General features: G+C 51.1%; 1 protein-coding gene across 2 annotated transcripts in view; it reads left to right on the plus strand.

Moving 5' to 3' along the window:
• The window catches only part of POLR3A (RNA polymerase III subunit A), a 49,020-nt gene extending 34,748 nt beyond the window's left edge, over window positions 1-14,272 (plus strand). For both annotated transcript variants that reach the window (XM_070364895.1, XM_070364896.1), the window contains 10 exons: window positions 3,329-3,415; window positions 3,503-3,585; window positions 4,754-4,924; window positions 6,003-6,096; window positions 6,290-6,382; window positions 7,045-7,209; window positions 7,704-7,868; window positions 8,076-8,207; window positions 9,433-9,565; window positions 11,341-14,272. In XM_070364895.1, coding sequence (XP_070220996.1) covers window positions 3,329-3,415; window positions 3,503-3,585; window positions 4,754-4,924; window positions 6,003-6,096; window positions 6,290-6,382; window positions 7,045-7,209; window positions 7,704-7,868; window positions 8,076-8,207; window positions 9,433-9,565; window positions 11,341-11,489 — 1,272 coding nt within the window. In that variant the 3' untranslated portion in view covers window positions 11,490-14,272. The remainder of the gene's footprint in view (window positions 1-3,328; window positions 3,416-3,502; window positions 3,586-4,753; window positions 4,925-6,002; window positions 6,097-6,289; window positions 6,383-7,044; window positions 7,210-7,703; window positions 7,869-8,075; window positions 8,208-9,432; window positions 9,566-11,340) is intronic.
• The last annotated feature ends 5,577 nt before the right edge of the window (window positions 14,273-19,849 follow it).

The raw sequence follows: 19,849 nt of genomic DNA on the forward strand, positions 1-19,849 counted from the left end.
CGCTGTGGCTGCCGAGCAGGGGGCGAAGCTGTGCTGCACCCAGCGGTCTGCCAGCCCCAGGCTCTGCAGGGCGCTGTCCCAGTCCGGCCGGCAGGGCTTCCCCTTCGTCACTTGGCTCAGGCCCTTTCTTGTCTTATGGTTTGACAGTGGTCCCCTGACCAGCAGCACTTGTGGGTTCAGTGAGCACTTATTCATCCGTCCCGTCCCCATCTGTCACACGCCCCACAGATGCAGGGCCGCAGAGGTGGCGGAACGCGTCCTCACCCTCCAGTCACTCAGTCTGAGCTCAGGTTTGCCGAGGGATTCCAAAATTCACCAACCAGAACAGATTCACCTGAGCCGAGAAAACGTCGTCTGGCTGTGATGTCAGAGCTGGGGAGGCAGAGAGAACTCACGGGTGGCACTGCGCCCTAGCCCTGCCAGAAGCCGACAGCCAGGCCCACACACACGCTGCGGGCTGAGTGTGAGCGTTAGCTGCTGGGCAGCCGTGTGATTAACAGCCTGCCAGTTGCCGTGTTCTGAGTTCCCTTGGTATGCATGGGTTGATCCTGCTGAGCTCTTAGTAGCTTGTCTCAGTTTCCCCTTCCAAAAAGGGAGCTTTTGTCCTTTTAACCTAACTTCCAGAATATCTGCCATAACTCTTAGGTGAGGGAACTCATTCCTTTTAGCAAAGCCGCTGCCAGAAGCATGTCCACATGGGTGGCAGCTGAAAGCTGTCCTTTGCAGCACCCAAACTGGGGGATGGTGTGAGGTGTGTGCTCTTGACTGCTCGTATGTATGGACTGCCTCGACAGATGAAAACCCCCTGGATCAGCTTGGCCTTGGGTTCTGGCCCCGGTTTCCCGGTGCCAACAAGTGGGGCAGCCTTGAACACCTAGCAGGCAAATGGCAACATCTGGGTCAGGAGGGCTTTCAGAGGCTCGCCTTAAAGGACACGACCACAGCTAGAAAGTAGGCTCAGGGAGGAAGTCACCCATTGAAGGAAGCTCTTAATACTGAATGATTCAGAGGAGACACTAGGTGGCCGCGGGTTTTATTGCTGATGAGGATCCCACTGGAAGGCAGAGCCTCCCCAGGGGAGATTGTCCCACCACCGTCTCCAGCTCTGAGTTCTACCTCTGATTTGTAACAACTAACTGTATCTGAAAAACGTGGCCTCAAACCTGTAATTAACAAGTAAGCCTGTAGAGTCTCTCGTTAAAAAGAGTCTCTTGAGAATTTTCAAGTTCTTTTAAATTAGTTTAAGTTCTTTCTTAAATAAAAGTCTTTCTGCACAGAATGATGGCTGAGTGGCATGGTAACCTTCCACTCTTTGTCAGTGAGGGGAGTTGACCAACAAGTAGAGTCATGGGAAGCCTTGTGTTCATGAACAGGGGACAGCCCAGGTGTGATGGAGTCCACCCTTATAGCCCCTCAATCACCTGGGCTCCTGGGAGCCATTCTGAAGTGTCCAGTGGGCCGAGACAACTTTGCAGAAAACCCCTCCCCTGAGTGTAGACTGGGCAGAAACATTTGACTTTGTAGAGGGGCCTGTTCCCTTAGCCAAGCCCTGACCTTAGTCAGCCCAAATGGCCTCTGCTCTAGAGTGATGGAGCCAGAGTCCTGCCGCCCCACAGGGAGAGCGCACCACACTAGACAGCAAGTGACTAAGAAGAGTTTGTGGTCACAGACCCTGTGGACCCCAAAAGTTTTAGTTTTTTGCTTTCAGTAAAGATAGTAACTAGAAATTGCTCAGTAGTCTATGGGAGGCTAGAGAGATTTATTTTTGCAATGTTAGAACAATACCCGGCTAGTTAAGTCTCAAGCTTTCTGTAAGTGCCTTATTGAATTTTATTTTTGCAAAAGTGGGCTTCTGGTCCAGTCTGCCCTTTGAAACATTTCTTTCAGACAAAACTTTAGATATTTTCAGCTGTGATATAGATTGAGTAGACACTGGGCAGGCGTGCTGGTCTTCTGCTACAGTTATCCTCAACTGAGAAACAAGACCTGGTGAGGCTTTGCAGCCATCAAAACAGTTGTCCACCCTCGGACCTGCCTGGGGATTTGTCCAGATGTGTGGATCCGACCTCAGCCAGCCGCACAAAGCAGCTGGATGCCTGCACTTGGCCAGAGTGCCCCCCAACCCCCAATTTGTCCAAAATCATTGAGAGAAATCATATTTCCCTGAGGGTCGCTGAGAGGAAGCATAGTCTATCCACCCTTTCCCTTACTGTCAGAAACACCCCTGGATCAAACCAGAGCAGCGGATGTGCTTTCTTTGAAGGATGCAGCTGCTAGATTCCATGTGTCCTCAGCTCACCTGAAGTGCTCTAGGAGTCAGTCCCATGGTACGTGGTGTGTGCTGGCAGCAGGACATGGATGTGTGTGGCCCATTAAACACCACACCCTCTGTGAAAACTCCTCAAAAGGAGAGCCTGGCTGATGTTGGTTCTAGGAGCAACCACAAGGCTCTTTCACAGACACATACCAAAGTATAACGCATATGGGTCTTCCCCTTAGAGTAGTTACCAGAAAACTTAGGCCTGTCATTTCTAGCTGTGCCCTGTGGATCTTCCATACAATGTAAAGTCTCTTCACCTTCTTTCTTGCTCCGTTTTGTCATCATCCCAGGGCTTAGAGCCCTATTCTTAAAATATAGCGGGAGCAACAGATAGGCTGATGTTTCATTTGCAGCTTTGAGGGTGATTTCCTGGAGGCCTTACAAAGTTCTGACTGTGTGTGGGAAGGGAGCATGAGACAGGCGAGCAAGGCAGAGGTAAGGGTCAGAGATAGAGCTGGGACCTGGGCGTGTTTCCTTTGAAATGAAGGCAGGCTGAAGGCATGTGCTTGAAATGTGCATAGCGTCTACAAAGCCAAGCTCTGTAGTATTTATGTTGAGCAGAACAGCTTCAGAAGAAACCCTCAAAAATGTATGAGTCTAAAGGCTTAGAGGTACAAGTGGTGCAGCAGTACTTACTCTGAGCTGCATGAATGTGGGCAGCGAGGTGTCCAGGAGAGCAGGAGAGAAGGCAGCAGGTGGAAAGGGTCATCCTGTGTCACCCTCACGTGCTGGGTTAGCACTGCAGATTCACAGGAAGCATCTCAGAGTGAAAAGACCTGAGAAACACTGCAGTGGATGAACGTGTCCAGGGTATGGGGAACGTGGTGTGTTCTTTAGAAAAACATTTTGTAATAGAACCTGTATCCATGTTATATCTCTTATAGTGTCTTGTTTAGCCACCACTAAAGTAGGAAGGATTCATCACTGACTAAAGTTTACTAAAAAATGAATCAGGTCGTGCAAATCACTGAGAAATATATATCTGATGTTTGTTGTGTAATCTTTCAGGAGATAAAAAAGTTTATCAAGGAGGTTTCTGAGAAGATCAAGAAGACCAGAGATAAATACGGCATCAACGACAACGGCACGACAGAGGTAGTGGCCGTCCCCCGGGGGTCAGGAGATGCAGAGGGTTTCCCACGCTGCCGGCCCCGGCCCTGAACTCGGCTTTTGTTCCTCTAGCCCCGTGTGCTGTACCAGTTGGACCGGATCACCCCCACCCAGATAGAGAAGTTTCTGGAGACGTGTAGGGACAAGTACATGAGGTGAGGGCGCTAATTGTCTCAGGCTGCCGGGCAGTCCAGTGGGTCTCTGGCATCTTTCCTGTTTCCCCAGGAAGCAGAATCCTGTGCCCACATCACTTACCAGCTGCCAGCCTCAAGCAGGTTCTGTCACCTCCTCTCTAGGGGCTCCAGTGGGTAGGCAGGCTGAGTGCTCCAACATGTGGGAAAAAGTGCAAACAAATTTCCGAGCATCGTCTTTTCATAGGGAAGCTACCAACATATTTGGCCAGGGCTGGCTGCTTGTCCACCTGCGGTACCATGTGTGAGCGGAGCCCGTAGGTCTTGTCCGGTCACCCACGCTGACCACAAGTAGCCACGCGGTTCCCTGTCGTCGTTGGGCCCCTCTGAGCAGTGCTCCCCTCCTCTGTACCTGTAACTGATCTGTGTCCGGTTCTTCCTCTGTCACAGGCCCAACCTGGGTCCTTGCCAATTCCTTCCTGACCCTGACGGCATATGTATTTTTTCTGTTGAAAGATAATCAGACACCTCCCCAGCAGTTTGGGGGTTTTAGTTTTGTCTCTTTTTTTTTTTGGCCGTGGCACAAGGCTTGCAGGATCTTAGTCTCTGGGAGTTGAACCTGGTCCCTGGCAGTGAAAGGACAAAGTCCTAATCACTGGAGGGCCAGGGAATTCCCTGGTTTTGTCTTTTAATTGAGGTATAGGTGACCTATATGTAAAAGTATATAAAATGGGTATATTTAAATGGGTTTTATATAAGATAGTTGCATCTCTTTTGTTTAATTGTATTAATGGAGTAGGGGCTTCCCAGGTGGCTTAGTTGTAAAGAATCCTCCTGCCAAGCAGGAGACTCGGGTTCAATCCCTGGGTTAAGAAGATCCCCTAGAGAAGGAAATGGCCACCCATTCCAGTATTCTTGGTTGGGAAAATTCCATGGAAAGAGGAGCCTGGTGTGCTGCAGTCCATGGGGTCACAAAGAGTCGGACACAACTTGGCCAACTAAACAAACGACAGATAGTTGACCTACAACATTATGCAAGTTTCAGGCGCAAACACAGCAATTCAGTATTTCTGTATATTGCAAAAAGGTCACCACGATACATCTGGTTACCATCTGCCGCCGTACAAAGATATTGCATCGTCATTAACTGTAGCCCCTAGGCTGTACATTTCATCCCGTTTTGTCTTTTCAGGGCACAGATGGAGCCAGGTTCCGCAGTGGGCGCGCTCTGTGCCCAGAGCATTGGTGAGCCGGGCACCCAGATGACCCTGAAGACTTTCCACTTTGCGGGCGTGGCCTCCATGAACATCACCCTGGGCGTGCCCCGCATCAAAGAGATCATCAACGCCTCCAAGGCCATCAGGTGCCCTCATCCCTTTGCCTCTTGTTCTCACACTCGTCTCTCATGTCCAGGAGAAACAACGTGTCCCTTGTCACGAGTGGGTGTCTGATAAATGCTAGCAGACAGTATCTCAGACTCTGGAGTGACACGTGCTAGTGTTAATCATATCGTGGCTCTTAAAAAACACCCAAGACAGAACGTCCAAACTGGAGAGGGTCAAAGCCGAAGCAATGGTTCTTGTGGCCACAAGTCACATGTAAGAGAGAAACCTAAAACAATGCCTGGAAAAATTGGAACCATGTGTCATTGTAGACTTCATCCTTTTGATGATGTTATTCCCAGCTTCACTAGTCCTGATGTGTCTGCGACTCAATTTTGGGGCCGTATTCTGTGACAACACTCCCCCAGCCCAAATCCCACCCCCTGGTGGTTCCATGATAGAATTTGTAGGTGACCTGAAACTAGGAAAGAGAAATATTTTATAGCGCATTCAGTGACAAAATCATGTCCTACCTATGATCGGAATGTAGCAAAATGACAGTACAGCGTTAAAGGAGAGAACGCTGCACTCGGTTCTGGAACAGCACCTGTCCATGTCCAGGGTGGCAGGAGCTCTGCCCGCCTCTAGGTCAGTCAGATCACCCAGGAGTGTGCGTTCAGGGGATGCCATCCAGAATGGCAAGGCTGGAAGCTATGAGCTAGTAGTTGGAGCAGCCAGAGGTGTCCTGGAGGGGAGGTTGTGGGAGCGGGGTAAGCTATAAGTGACATGATTTTGTCACCACACATGCCGTAGTATACAAACCCATCGTATACAAAGGGTCAGTTTACTCAGGGAACAGAACTGAAGTAACTACGTATTAGGACCAAAGAGGAAAAGGTAGGTGTGCTTGGCCAGGAAGACTGTTCTGAAAGCCACTCGCTCACTGATGGAGTGGCTTGCCTCATGAGCACTGGGGTGTGCAGCCCTCAGGACTGCGCCTGACGCCAGTGAACGCACAGGACAGTAAACTGCAGTTGCTGTTAGGGTTCCAAACTCACCCGGACGTAACGCAGCGTGGTCTTCAAGCAGCCTCGTGATCCTGTGCCCTCCTCCCCACAGCACTCCCATCATCACAGCACAGCTGGACAAGGATGACGATGCAGATTATGCTCGTCTGGTGAAAGGCAGAATTGAGAAAACCCTCTTGGGAGAGGTAAGAAGAAATCCCTCTCGATAATAAGAAAACTAACCCAGCAGCGTTGCCAGGACGTGTGAGAACCTCCTGTAGTGGGTTTACCAATCCGTGTGTCCACGCTGCTCTGTGTCCTTAAAGACGAGAGGGAGCCTCGTATGCTCCGAGGGACAGGGAAGTGACTGACGGATGTTCTGATCTTTTGACACCACAGATTTCAGAGTATATCGAAGAAGTGTTTCTTCCTGATGATTGCTTCATTCTCGTCAAGCTCTCCCTAGAACGGATCAGACTTCTGAGGCTGGAAGTGAGTCCCGTAATTAAATGCGTGAAGGAAGTCATCCCCTTTCAGTCCCAGGACAGGTGTGATGAACTAGGGCAAGAGCTGTGCGTAGCACAGGAAGCCCCAAAGAGGCTTCCACTCGGCGTCTGTCCTCTGGATCTGTCGTGCCTTCACATTCTGTCTACCCCAACCCCGGCACAGATGTGACCACCTAGAGACACACAGGAAATTAGTGGAGGTGGTGTGCAGACCACGGTGCCCATTTGCTGTGACCCAGCATGCCAGCAGTTGGAAGGACCATAGTGCCAGCTGTGTCTTACCCACCTGTGGGCCCCCAGCGCAGCAATGGCTGGCTCAGGATACGTGGGTTGACCTGGCTTCTTACTGGCATTTATAAACGGGTAACCGTGGCAAAATGGATTTAGGAGGGGCGGGTGGATCTACTTTTTTAGTGAATAAGCAGAGGTGTATATACAGTATATACAGTACATACATATACATATATCTCTGGTATTAAAATACCAAAGTACCAAAAAAGACATGATGAGGAGAGAGACTGGGGGGTGGGGGGTGGGCGGGGATAATTAAAAAGGCTCCTTAGAGGGGCAGGATGCTGAAAGGCCAAGAAACACAGAAACTGCAGCCTCCAAATCCCGCCAGTAACCTGGGCATGTGACCCCTCACAGGTGAACGCTGAGACAGTGAGGTACTCCATCTGCATGTCCAAGCTGCGCGTGAAGCCCGGCGACGTGGCCGTGCACGGCGAGGCAGTGGTGTGCGTCACCCCCCGAGAGAACAGCAAGAGCTCCATGTACTACGTGCTGCAGTTCCTGAAAGAGGATCTCCCCAAGGTGAGTCTCAGGTCGCCTCCCCAGCTGTCAGGCCTCACTCCTGAAGATGCATGACAGGAGGGAGCACGTTTGTCTCTAAGCTGCAGAGCCAGGCATCGGGGCGCGGAAGGGCTGCTGAGACTGCGGGTGGCGCCCGGTTCCTTCGTTTCTTTGCCACATCCCCGAGGAGTCAGGCAGGCTTAGGTTGCCTTCTTCACCCTGCTTTACCATTCTGCCTGTTCAGCTTTTCTCTTCTCTCCTAAAACTGGTGGTGGAAGAGGGCACGACCCCCTGCGCTTCTGCTTTCCCACCTCCCCACCCCGCAGCGGCTCAGGCAGCACACAGGCACTCCCCGCTTTGGCGCGTTCCTGACAGTCACCTCCGAGATGGGGTGATCAAGACCACAAACAGGCTGTGACACCCCCAGTTCTCGCAGCCACTGGTTTCCCAGGCTGCTAGGTGGGCGGGGCCGTTCGCACTGCGGGGTCTGGAGCCCTCTGTGTCTCTATGTTCAGGTGGTGGTGCAGGGCATCCCGGAGGTGTCCCGAGCTGTCATCCACATTGATGAGCAGAGCGGGAAGGAGAAGTACAAGCTCCTGGTGGAGGGGGATAACCTGCGGGCCGTCATGGCCACCCACGGCGTGAAGGGCACCCGGACCACCTCCAACAACACGTACGAGGTACCGCTCACAGCCGGGGCTCCTGCAGTTGGCCCAGCACGTTCCTCTGACCCTGCCGTTCACTCTGGGTCTGCACCGAAGACTACCCCACACTCCATCTCTGTGGAGGGACACAGGGTGCTGGGAACCTGCAGGGCAGAGGAGGATGTGAGGGGAAGCTGAGGAGCCCTGGAAGTGGCTGCCTCCATTCATCTCTGCCCTCCGCAGGTGGAGAAAACCCTGGGCATCGAAGCTGCCCGGACAACTATCATCAACGAGATCCAGTATACAATGGTCAACCACGGCATGAGCATCGACCGGCGGCACGTCATGCTGCTCTCCGACCTCATGACCTACAAGGTGCGTGGGGCCTCGTGGCTGCTATCGCAAACCCAGTCTCAGGAGCACCAGGCTTGGAGGACATATACAGTGCCTGGCTGTGATGACCACTATTACCCCGGAACCAGAGTACAGTGGTCCAGCTGGGCGTGCTGGTAAAATTCCAGTGTGAAAATTGCAACCACATGGCAGGAGGCAGGGCATGGTTTCTATCCTAAAAGAAAATTAGCCATTGCCAGAAGCCTAAGGATTCCATGACAGACTGAGGTTTATGTCCTGCCGAACCCATTTCTCATACTCCTATAGCCATTTCTAGGTGAAAATCTGACTGGGGACTGAGTTTGGTTGGTTGGTTGGTTTTTGTTTTTGTCTCTTGTACCAAAAATCTTTCCTCTATCATCATGCCATAAGGCATGATGCCTCCACAGACACACTTGTACTGCAGCAAATTCAGAAGCTGGGTGGGAGAAGTGACCCATTTCCTACCACCCCGTAGTAAAGACAGTCATTTTAAAGTCTTCCTTTCCATTTTTGTTCTATACGCATATATTAGATTACTACAGGTAAACAGTAAAAGTGAGCATGTCATTTTTATTGAACATTGTAAGTGTTTTCCACATTGCTATGTAGTTTTATAAAGATACTTTTTTAATGATGGTTCAGTATTCCTTTGAATGAAAGTACCTAAATATACTTGTTTCCCTACTTTGAGGTTTTTAAATTATTTGGGTTTTTATTTCTTTGAGTCATAAGAAACATCTTCAAAAGTTATTTTTTTTTCTTTTAGGGGGGAGGGGTGCAGTTTAGTTCCCCGACCAGGATTTGAACCCGGACCCTCAGCAGTGAGAGTGCAGGGTCCGAATCACTGGACCAGCAGAAAATTCCCCACTTTTCAGCTTTTGTTCGGTTCGTTTTCATTGGTGTGTAGTTGCTTTACGGCGTTGTGTCAGTTTCTGTTGTGCAGCAGAGTGAATCGGCTACACATACACGCATATCCACTCTTTACTTCCCAGTTCTCGGTTCTTTGTTCCAGTGGCCCCTGGCCGTGAGTGCCAGGATCTGTGCTGTCAGCGCCAGTGACCCCAGAGGGACACGGGTGGGACAGATGGTCGTTAGGGTCCTTCGCAAACCTGGATTGTGACTTGAACAGCAGCCTGGCTGCTTTTTGCTTCTTCTGTTGAGGGGGGCAGGGGCTGCGTTCTGGACCTGGCAGGAGATCCCACTCTGGCTCTCTCCCTTGACACAGGGTGAAGTCCTGGGCATCACCAGGTTTGGCCTGGCCAAGATGAAGGAGAGCGTGCTGATGCTGGCCTCGTTTGAGAAGACGGCCGACCACCTCTTTGACGCTGCCTACTTTGGGCAGAAGGACTCTGTGTGTGGTAGGTTTGGTGCTTGCAGCAGCCTCACCAGAGGCCTTTGTGGGGTTTTGTTGGTTTTTTGTTTTGTTTTGTTTTTTACAGTTTAGACCATGGCCAGGGCTTCTCAAGAGAAACTGAGCAGGGAGAGCTTTGCCTTGTTTTAAGAGTCAAGTCGCAGCTCACAGAATTAGAGCTAACCGATCTTTTATCTCCAAAGCCTGATTGCGGCAGCCTGCGTGTCCCCCACATCCTTTAGAACCCTGCTCAGTCAGGACAGAGAAGAGGTCACCCCTGGGCAGGTAGGAATTTTCTAGCCTCCAGAATGAGAGTCAGCCACTCTGGTCCTGCCCCAGGCGCTCCCGCTGTCCCAACTCCCTGAACGAGGCAGCTGGCACGCTTCCGCCGGGTGCCTTGTGTGCCATCTCAGCACGTTGCTGAGGCATGGATATCAGCCCTTTCACGGGGAGAAGACCAAGGGCACTAACTCGTTATCAGAGTCTCGCCCTGTGCTGGCCTGCCCTCCCCACACAGAGCAGGTCTGGCGGGCCTAGGGGAGAGGGGTGGCTGTCACAGCCAAGTTCTGCTCCCTGCGCCCCAGAGTGCCCACTTTACTCCAGCCTTTCTCGTGCCACAGCAAGACCCTGTGGCCTGAGGTGGGAGTTTGGGGTTCAGACAGTGACGCCGCGCCTGGCCCCAAGCACTGCCGCCAGAGCTCCGCTTCCTAGTGGCCGTTTCCCTTCTCACCTCCTTGTGTGGACTCAGCACCCGAGATGATGGGCAGATGGGACCAGGCAGTGTGTGCCTACTTTTTGCTTCTAAGATTAGGGTGACAGGTTGCAAATAGAGGGAAAGAGAAATTAGGCAGTTCTTTACTATAACGAAGGGTGAAAGGAAAGAAAAGCAGGCAGAGATGGGGGCAGGAGAAGGGCAAGGCCCAGCCAAAAGTGAGAGCAAGCCTGCTTGCAGGCCTGAGACCCAGCACCCCGCTCCACCTTTAGGGGCCTGGCATGGTTGCCCTGCCCCAGCTTTAAAGTCCCCTGGTCCTCTGCATGTTGTAACTTAGTGTCAGCCCTCACTCTATGTTGGGTTTTAGTTTGATTGCCTCTCTGGCCCCTGATAGCACAAAGCCCAGAACACAGCAGATACACACTTGCTTACTATAGAACCAGAAGCCTCATGCAGAGCCCAACATTTAGATCTTAGAAAGCTGAAAGGGAGCTTGGAGAAAGGATCTACACTGTCGCCTGACTCCTGTCACTCCCATGAGGGACCCTGCCTTCTCAGTGTTTCTGATTCAAGCTGTGGACTCCGAGGTTGGGGTGGTGTTAACCCCTGGCCCACCCCTGACCCCTGGGCACAGAACAAATCTGTGCTGCTGTTTCCATGGGGATTGGCATCTGCTCGCTGCGGTCCCATTTGCTTGTTCCCTGGGCCCTAAGCTAAGGACATGCTGGGTGGCAAACTTGGGGTTTCCTGAGCATCATTCAGTGTATCCTTGCTGTTTGAGTTTAGTGCTCAAAGGTGAGGCCACATGATGCCTTTAGCTTGGGCAGAAAGGCTGCTGAGGCAGCAGCGGGGCTGTGAGCAAGCACTTCCCTTCAACCAGATGCAGGAACTCCCCCCGCCTGCCCAGGAGCACCAGGCCATGCCTTCAGCATCCATAGAAGAGGAGTAAAGTGAGCAGCCCAGGTCCAACACGTGGGGGCTGGGACTCCAAGTCAGTAGTCTTTCTGTCCTGTTTGAAGACTTCCCCAAGTGTAGAGACGCTCTCTCACCTCCTTTCTGGTTGGTTTCAGGGGTGTCTGAATGCATCATCATGGGGATCCCCATGAACATTGGAACTGGACTCTTCAAGCTGCTCCACAAGGCCAACAGGGACCCCAGCCCTCCCAGGAGGCCCCTTATCTTCGACACAAACGAATTCCACATCCCCCTTGTCACCTAGTCCAAGGAAGAGGGGGCTGTTCCTGACCTTGGCTCCTTGTCACCTGGAAAAGGCTGGAGGCCAGCAGCCAACTCCTGAGCTTTGTGCTCCCCAGGACCGAGGCCCTGCTGCCCCTACCATGCTGGCTGTTGGAGAAGGTTCCCTGAGTGCTGGGAGCTGCTCATCCCATGACCCCAGCCATAGCACAGTGCTTGGTGGGGTAAACCGGGATTTTTCTGTCGGTTTGAAACCTGCTTAATCTGGGGACAGCTCTGCACCTCCTGCCTACTCCACCTCCCTGGACTTGTAAGGAGGCCCCAGCCAAGCATCTCTGCTCATTTCCACCTCCCCTGTCCCTCCATTCGCTCACAGGAGTCCCAGCCTGACCAGGAGCCAGTGCTAAGCCCCAAAGCCAGGGCACATTCTCAGTTCTTCCGTTCCCTGGTCATGCTGGAATCTCCCAATGTGACATACTAATGTAAATATTGTTCGTAGTATTTATTTGCTCACTGAAGAATTTGGAGTTTTTATTGTTATTTTAGTTTTCCTTTTGAAACCAAGAAGCTGTGGAAACCAAGAGAGCCAGCTTTGAAGCATCCTTGGAAAAACTAGTTAAGCAAATGGGGCTATCTAGGATTTGAAACTGTGTTGAAACTGTCATGAGGCCAAGCTGCTCTGAAACACCTTTTGCAGACTCCCATGCCACCCTCTTTGTGTATATTTCCGATGCCCATGGGGGCACATGAGTCAAACTCATTCTTTGTGGCCTGTAGAAGCCTCTCCAGAGTTTAGAGCTGGCTGAGGTGGGGACTCCCGGTGTACATGGAGATGAGGAGGGGCAGGGCCCTGCCCTGCCTGGGGGCATCCGCACTCCTCCTGAGGAATCCACACGTGTGCTCGCCTCCCGCAGCCGGGGAGCACACAGGCAGCTGCAGAGCCGGAGGCCTCGTGAGTGCCCCGGGCCTGGCGTGAGAGGGCCCTCTGGGCGCAGGCAGGCGCCGGCTCTCAGGGGTGAAGCGGCCACCCAGACAGGAAGGGTGGGGCCTGCACGGGGGTGGGCGCCCGCTGGAGTTGACGTCCCCCAGGTGGCTGCAGCAGGTTTCTCAGAGGACATCTGTGATGATAACACACGTGAGGCGGTAGGAAGGACCCGGCAGGGCGTCCCAGGAAGCCCGTGTTCTGCTGCCTGCTTGGGCCTCTGCTAGTGACCGCGCCTTCCATCGCTGGTAGGGTTTTCAAGGCTTACAGGGGGTTTTGTGAAACACCAGAAAGAAACGTACACAGCTGGTCTCCTAGAGCACAGGGGTTTGCTCACAGAAACGGTGGTTCTTTGTGCCGAATTTGCTCCTTGGGATGGGGCTGGAGCCACAGGGAAAGAACTGGTGGCCACAGCTCTCCTCCAAGAATGTTCCCTGGAGCCTGTCCTTCCCTTCCCTGCCCGGAGCCAAGCTTCTCACTCTGGCTTTTCCTTCCCTCCCTGGGGGGCCTTGGAAAACCTAGACTGCTTGGTCAGAAGTGAGATGATATGAAAAGTGGAGCTGTGACCCTGTTTCTGGCTCCCTGCTCTTGGGAAGAAGATCAACCTCTGAAACGATAGCTGGTGCATCTCGCTGTTAAGCTACTGGAAGACACAACAGTGCAGACCGAAGAGACGAGCATCTGGTTTTGAGTGAGAAGATGGTTTGGATGATTAAAGAGGGTGTGGTAAAAGAAGAAGGGGAGGCCCAAAGAATTCAAGCAGTATTTTATAGAAGTACATTCTTTGGTCATTCCCTAGTTGATTTCCCACCTTCTGAGTTAATGCTGCTAAGGTACTCTGCAAAGCCCTAGGTTCTCGGGTGCGTGTTTGGAACGAGGGCTTTTTTTCCCCATACTGACATAAGTTAGGAATTCTTGACCTGAGTTATTTTTTGTCAATGCTCAGGTTTCAATTCTACCAAAGTGAGTCTGGGCTTCTCAGGTGGCACAGTGGTAAAGAATCTGCCTGTCAATGCAGGAGACACAAGAGACGTGGGTTTGATCCCTGGGTCAGGAAGATACCCTGGAGGTCATGGCAGCCCACTCCAGTATTCTTGCCTGGAGAATCCCATGGACAGAGGAGCCTGACAGGCTACAGCCTATAGGGTCACAGAGAGTTGGACACGACTGAGTGTAAACTTAGTTTGGCCCCACACCTATGAGGTTAACCTACACACTTAGGGTACCGTTGATACGGAAAAAAATACCATTTTTCACATTCAGCTCCCCCTGTATCTTTGAACTGATCTGGCCTAGTTTAAGACAAATGGTTGAGCCCATTAATAATGCTTATGCAGGTTTGCCCCATGCAGCCTCACCATGGACTGTGCTTCTCTCACCCAACCTGCCAGGAGCCACAAGACTGGCTTCCTAAAACCTGAGAAGTAACTTCTGGGCCTGATCAGATCCAGGACTGCTGGACTACACGTGAGGGCCAGGGAGGGTGGAATTGGGTGATGGAAGGGACCACAGTGCCCATCTTGCTCTGTGACACAGAAGCTGGAGAGACCGTGGCCACAGTTTTCTGCTGTGCGTGACAAAGTGGGCACCTCTGGGAGCCTGGCCCGGTCTCTGGCAAGCACTCTGACTCCCTGGGTGAGACGTGGCTGCAGTGGATACAGGTTCTGGGTTGGATTCAGACCAGCACGTGGTTCTGGGAAGGGGCACACCCCCAGTGACAGTGAGGTACCCTCGCCACCAGCCCTGCCACCATAGGCGGTGTTGACTGGTAAACCCTACTCCGGCCTCCCCACTGCACATCCTAGGGGTGGGAGTTAAAATTCCCCCTAATCTGATCATCTACCCTGGCCTTGGGCTTTGTGCAAACACAACTCAAACACTCAATTAGCAGTGTATACTGAAGACCGAGCTGAACAGAAGGTTAGGATGTTATTCTGGCCTATTTGGAAGAAGTAAAATGTTTAAATTCTGCCTCATCCATTAGACACGTATTTCTGACTGGTGATCTGTCCAGTCCTTGACCCTTTTCCCATCCTTTGTACACAGGGATCGAAATAGTGACTGGCTCAGTTACAGCCCCGCCCCACTTTGTTCAGCACTTTGGGGGCGGGAGAGACATTCTGGAGTGTTTCAGTGTCTGTCGGATGAGAGCTAAATGCAGAGCTGTGTGTCTACTCCAGCTTCTGTCCACGTGTGTTCACACTGATGAATGAATGATTCAATCTGACACAATGTGGTGGTGATTTTTTCTTAAAGTTTTGTTGTCTCTTGGCAGAACTCTTATTTTTCTACCAAAACTCAAAAGAAGGAAACGTGCTATACAAAAAAGTGTGGCAGTTCAGCCCAGAGGGTTGTGAAACAGGGTAGTTGGGTTACAGGTGGGCTTCAACTCCTAAAATGATGAATGTTCCTGCTGCAGGCCCACCTCTAAAGGTCAGCAGTAAGCATCCAGCCCCCTCCCACCCCATGTGGCTACTTCAAATCCAGTGAATTGTGGGGCAGCATCCCCCACACCCATCTTCTGGAGGTGCTGCCTGGCCAGGATCAGGTATCTAGCTTGACTTCATTCATTCAATTAGTAAAGACCTGCTATGTCCAAAGTCCTGTTCTAGGTACTGAAAGTACAACAGTAAACCAAACAGGTAAATCAGATACTAATGCATCTAGAAACAATTCTTTGGCAGAAGTGGGTGGGGCGACAAAAACGTGTCCAACACAGTCTAGGGTTGAGGCTTCAGAATTGAGGGCCTGGCTCCTGTGGGCAGACTCAGCACATGAGGCCTCACCAGAGCAAAGAGAAAGGTCCCTCTGAGCCAGCACAGCCCCCAGGTTCCAGCCCCTCCCTACAGGGCCCTCCATGCCTCACTGGCCTCCTTCCCTTGGACTTGGGTTCTGGAGGATGTGCCCTGGGCAGAGGACACCTGCCCATGGTCAGTGGGGAGGGATGCTCCATCCTTTCCCCACCGTCAACATGCAGTGTTAATAAGCAGTGTTAACAAGCAGTGTTATGCTTTTGTTCTGGCCCAGGTGGTGTGCTGGGCCCTCGGAGGAAGTCCCTGCACGCATGGGGTTTACCATCTGCCCGGGGTCATCTTATGGTTAAGAGCCTGCGTTCTGTGATCAGGCTGTCAGAATTCAAATCCCAGTTTCCCCTTTTTATCTGGTGACCTTGAGCTAAAGACCTAGCCTCTCTGCCTCTACTCATTTATAAGATAGAAATGCCATTTATTGGTATCTACATCATAGGGCCATTGTGAGTTTCAACATGATTATGCATATAAGGTCTTAGTACAGCTTGGCACAGAGTATATGCTCATTAAGTACATTGCAGTTATGATGACTATCACTATTTTGACTGAAAAACATGCTCTGTGAATTCACAAGGAAAACCCAATCCTTTGACTCTTTAATTCACTCGGATGGAGCTGTGTGTGGCTTTGGAAATTGGGCCTCCTGGATATAAACCCTGCCTCACTCTGCTCAGTCAGTAGATCCCAGGAAGTATTTCACACCAGGGACAAAGAAGCCTCAGGAAGGGGACTGGCACTTAGCAGTCATGTGGATCAGAGCTTGAACGTTTTCATGTAGGCCAGAAAGTAAATGTGGGTAGTAATACCAGAGAACTCAGAGGCTCTTTACAGAGAGATGTAGACATTAATACGCTTATTTATATAGATGTGTTATATAACAGGGTGTTCCTCTCTTTAGGCTTCCCTGGTGGCACAGCAGTAAAGAATCCGCCTGTAGTGCAGGAGATGCAGGTTCAATCCCTGGGTTGTGAAGATCCCCTGGAGGAGGGCATGGCCACCCACTCTAGTATTCTTGCCTGGAGAATCCGATGGACAGAGGAGCCTGGCGGGCTCCAGTCCATAGGGTCACAAAGAGTCAGACACAACTAAAGTGACTTAGCATGCACACACGTCCCACTCTTGAAGAGAGAGGTTGCCACTGAAAAATCATCAGCAGAAAATATTACCAATAAGAAATTGGTAATCTTGACCACTTTACTTCCCACTCTGTCCGGTGTACCTTTCTAATGTACCTTCTGAAGGTATTGCCCACCCCACCCCCACCCCCCCACCCCTGCTTTTTTTTTAAGTCTGATAGTAAAGAAATCAAATCATCTTGGACCAAACTTTGCTCTGGAAAGTGCTGAGTGTTCTGCCCTGAACATAGTAGAGTGGTCATTTCCAGTTATATAAACATAAAGCAAGTAGGCACCAAATATTCAGGGAGCAGGACATTGTTATCAGCATAAGTTAACAAAAAATCTAAGTTAACACAGCCTTAAATACCTAAGGTTGTTTTTATTTAAAAAGACCATAGATTGTATTGCAGGATTAATACCGTAGTTTCACAAAGCTGTGGGAGAACCAGGCTTCTCCCAACCTCCCCTTCCACCCTAGCATGTGGCCCAGCCCTCATTCCTCATGGTCCAAGGCGGCTGCTTGAGCTCCAGGCATTACAGCCAGAAGAAACGGAGAAGGAGGCATAGCACTTTGCTTTAAGGAGAGTTCCCAAAAGTTAACTTGGCATTTCTGTTTACATCCCCTCAGCCAGAATTAGCCAAACACAGTTCCAAAGGAGGCTGGAGGATGCCGTCTGTGTCTGGGTGGCCATGTAGGGGCTTCTGTTAGCAAACAGCACGGGGAGGTACAGAAGTGGGCTATGACCATGTCTGCCTGCAAAGTATAAGGATGCGTTGCGGGTTTTTGTTTGTTTGGGGGGGTTTTTTGCTTGATAAAGTTCAGAAAATTCCCCTAAGCCTCTTGGAACTGGAATATTTCTAGGATGCGTACAACCATGGGACCTCTTCCTCTTCAGAGGGACTAAGAGCACCTCCTCCCTGACCCCTAAGCCCTTCACTCTCCCCTTTCTTTTCCCTTTCTTGCAGATTTCATGCCTGAGTTTTTGTTGTTGTTTACTAACCTGACATTTAAATTAGATCTCCTTCCCTTAGCAAGATGTTCAAAATGTTTCTGGACTTAATGGAAAATGCAGCTGTCAAACATTCATTCCATAAATAACACTGTTCATTGCTCACCTACTATGTCCCAACCCCAGTGCCAGGTACTGAGTGGTGAACAGAATTTCCATGACCCCTCTTTTTAGCAAATTAATGTAGTCACAGCACTATCCATAGAAATATAATACAAACAACATATGTTCCCATTTTCTAGTATCCACATTTCTTTTAAATGGTGAACTTAATTTTAGTAATCTATTTTAGTTAATTCAACATATCTACAATATACCAATATGTGACCAATATAAAAATCATGGATGAGATATTTTACACTCCATATACTAAGTTTTCAAAATCCAGTGTATGTTTTAAGAGTACAACAAGTTTCAGGTTCTCAGCAGCCAGATGTGGCTAGGATATACTATATTCAGTCCAAAAAACAGTCTGGGGAATTCCCTGGGGGTGGGGGGATCCAGTGGTTAGGACTCTCCACTTTCACTGCTGAGGAGCCAGGTTCAAACCCTGGTCGGGGAACTAAGATCTCACAAGCCACACAGCCAAAATTTTTTTAAAAAGAAAGAAAAGCATAGTCTAAAAGAGGCAGTAAACAAACGGACAATTACAAATGGCACTAAAAATCAAGGAGACAGCTGCAGTGAGAAGGAAGGAGCAGCCTCTGTGAGCAGGGCCCGAGCTGATGCCTGAAGGATGAGCAGAGCAAGGGGAAGGGTCCTCCAGGCAGGAGGGCTTATGGAAGGAGGGAACTGGTCCCTGGAGAGCTGCTGGCAGGAGACCAGTCCCATGGTCTGCTGGAGATCTGACCTGGGAGTGAGCCGAGGCTGGGCCCCCAAGAATGCCCACAGTCTCCTGTCCATCCTGAAGCTGCCCACTCAGCTCCTCCATTCACTGTCCAGGGAACTTTCAGTGAACATCTCGCAAGGCTTAAACTGGACCCAAATAATTTTCTGTTGCCTCTGAACCTGGCCCCAAACCCAAGACCTATTTAAAGGTGGATAACCTGTACTCAAGGAAGCCAGAGCCTAGCGCTGAAAGCCCCGTTCTTGCTGCCTCAGGAAGCTCGCTGGCACAGAGCACACACTTTGTATACACTGTGCACTCGGCCCTGTGCTTCCAAACTTCTGCATTCCTTGGAGGAGGGATCGCATCCAGGGGAAGCCAGGAGTTGGAAGAATCACCCCGCCATGCCCTTCCTCTGCACCACCACCAGAGCACAGGCCGTCACATACACCAGAGCTTGACAGAAGTAAGCAAAACCAGACTTCCTGGATCGACTCCAGCGGTCTCCCAGGTGCTCAAGACAAGCAGCATCTTCAGCCTTTTGTGACACAGTGCTCAGTGTAGGCACACATTTGCAGATTTGCCGATAAATCCATGGGTCCAGCAGAAACAGTCCTGGACTTTCCAAGATCCAAACTGTCGCCCTCACTCTGCCTACCATCAGCAGCACTGCCTTAGGCACACCGCCTCCTGCTTTGGGTCTCAGTTTCCCAGTCTGTACAGATTAAACCCTCAGCCATGCCCGTCTGCTACAATGCTTCTTACGAGGCACCCAGGAAGCTGGAAGACTAAACCATTAGCCATGCTGCCAGAACACTGAAAGGAGCCCGTCACTGCTGATGGAGCCTCCAGTCTCAACCAGTTCTCATGCCTCACTCTCGTCCCTTGGGGGAATGGTCCCAAGACCACTGTCCCAAAAGCTGAGTTCCAGGGGTCCTGGCCCTTGTGGCAGCGTATGCCACTGCTTATCCTGGCACTCCTGAGCCCCCTTCCCTAATACTGCACTGAAACCACCCTTTAGCCTACTGAGTTCATTCTTTTATCTCCCCCAGCAGAATTTAAGTTCCAGAGGGACAGGTATTTGTTTTACTCACTGCTGTAACCTCAGTGCTTAGCACTGTACCTGGCAGGTACTAAAGGCTTTAAAAATATTATCTCGAGTGAAGGAGCGGATTCCGCCTGGAACCCCCTCTCAGCAGCTGGAATCTAGGAGTGAGGGCCTTGGAGCCCAGCAGGCATGGATTTGAATCCCTGCCCCATCACTTTCCAGCTTCCTCACAGCTAGCCACCCCCAGTCCTGAGCCCCAGCCCCATCGAGGGTCTCCTGCTGGCTGCTGGATCTGATCAAGGACTGCAGGAGCCTGACTGCTGCTTGTCCTCGCACTGCTTCCCAAAGGCTCAATTCCACCTTTGCCCAGAGAGGCCCTCGCAGGGCTAGAACCAAGGGTGAGGGGCCCCGACCACTGCCGCCTCCCCTCCTCCCATCTCTGCCTGCAGGCTCGGGCCCCAACCCTGGCCCCAAACATAAGAGCCAGAGCCAAATGCTTCTAGCATATACCACCGTGGGTGATTTATTTAAGGGTCTCCAAATAATCACTTAAGTGTCACCATGGCAACCTGGAGAGTTGCCATGGAGATT

Source organism: Bos mutus, chromosome 28 (genome assembly GCF_027580195.1).
Source record: "Bos mutus isolate GX-2022 chromosome 28, NWIPB_WYAK_1.1, whole genome shotgun sequence".
NCBI lineage: Eukaryota > Metazoa > Chordata > Mammalia > Artiodactyla > Bovidae > Bos > Bos mutus.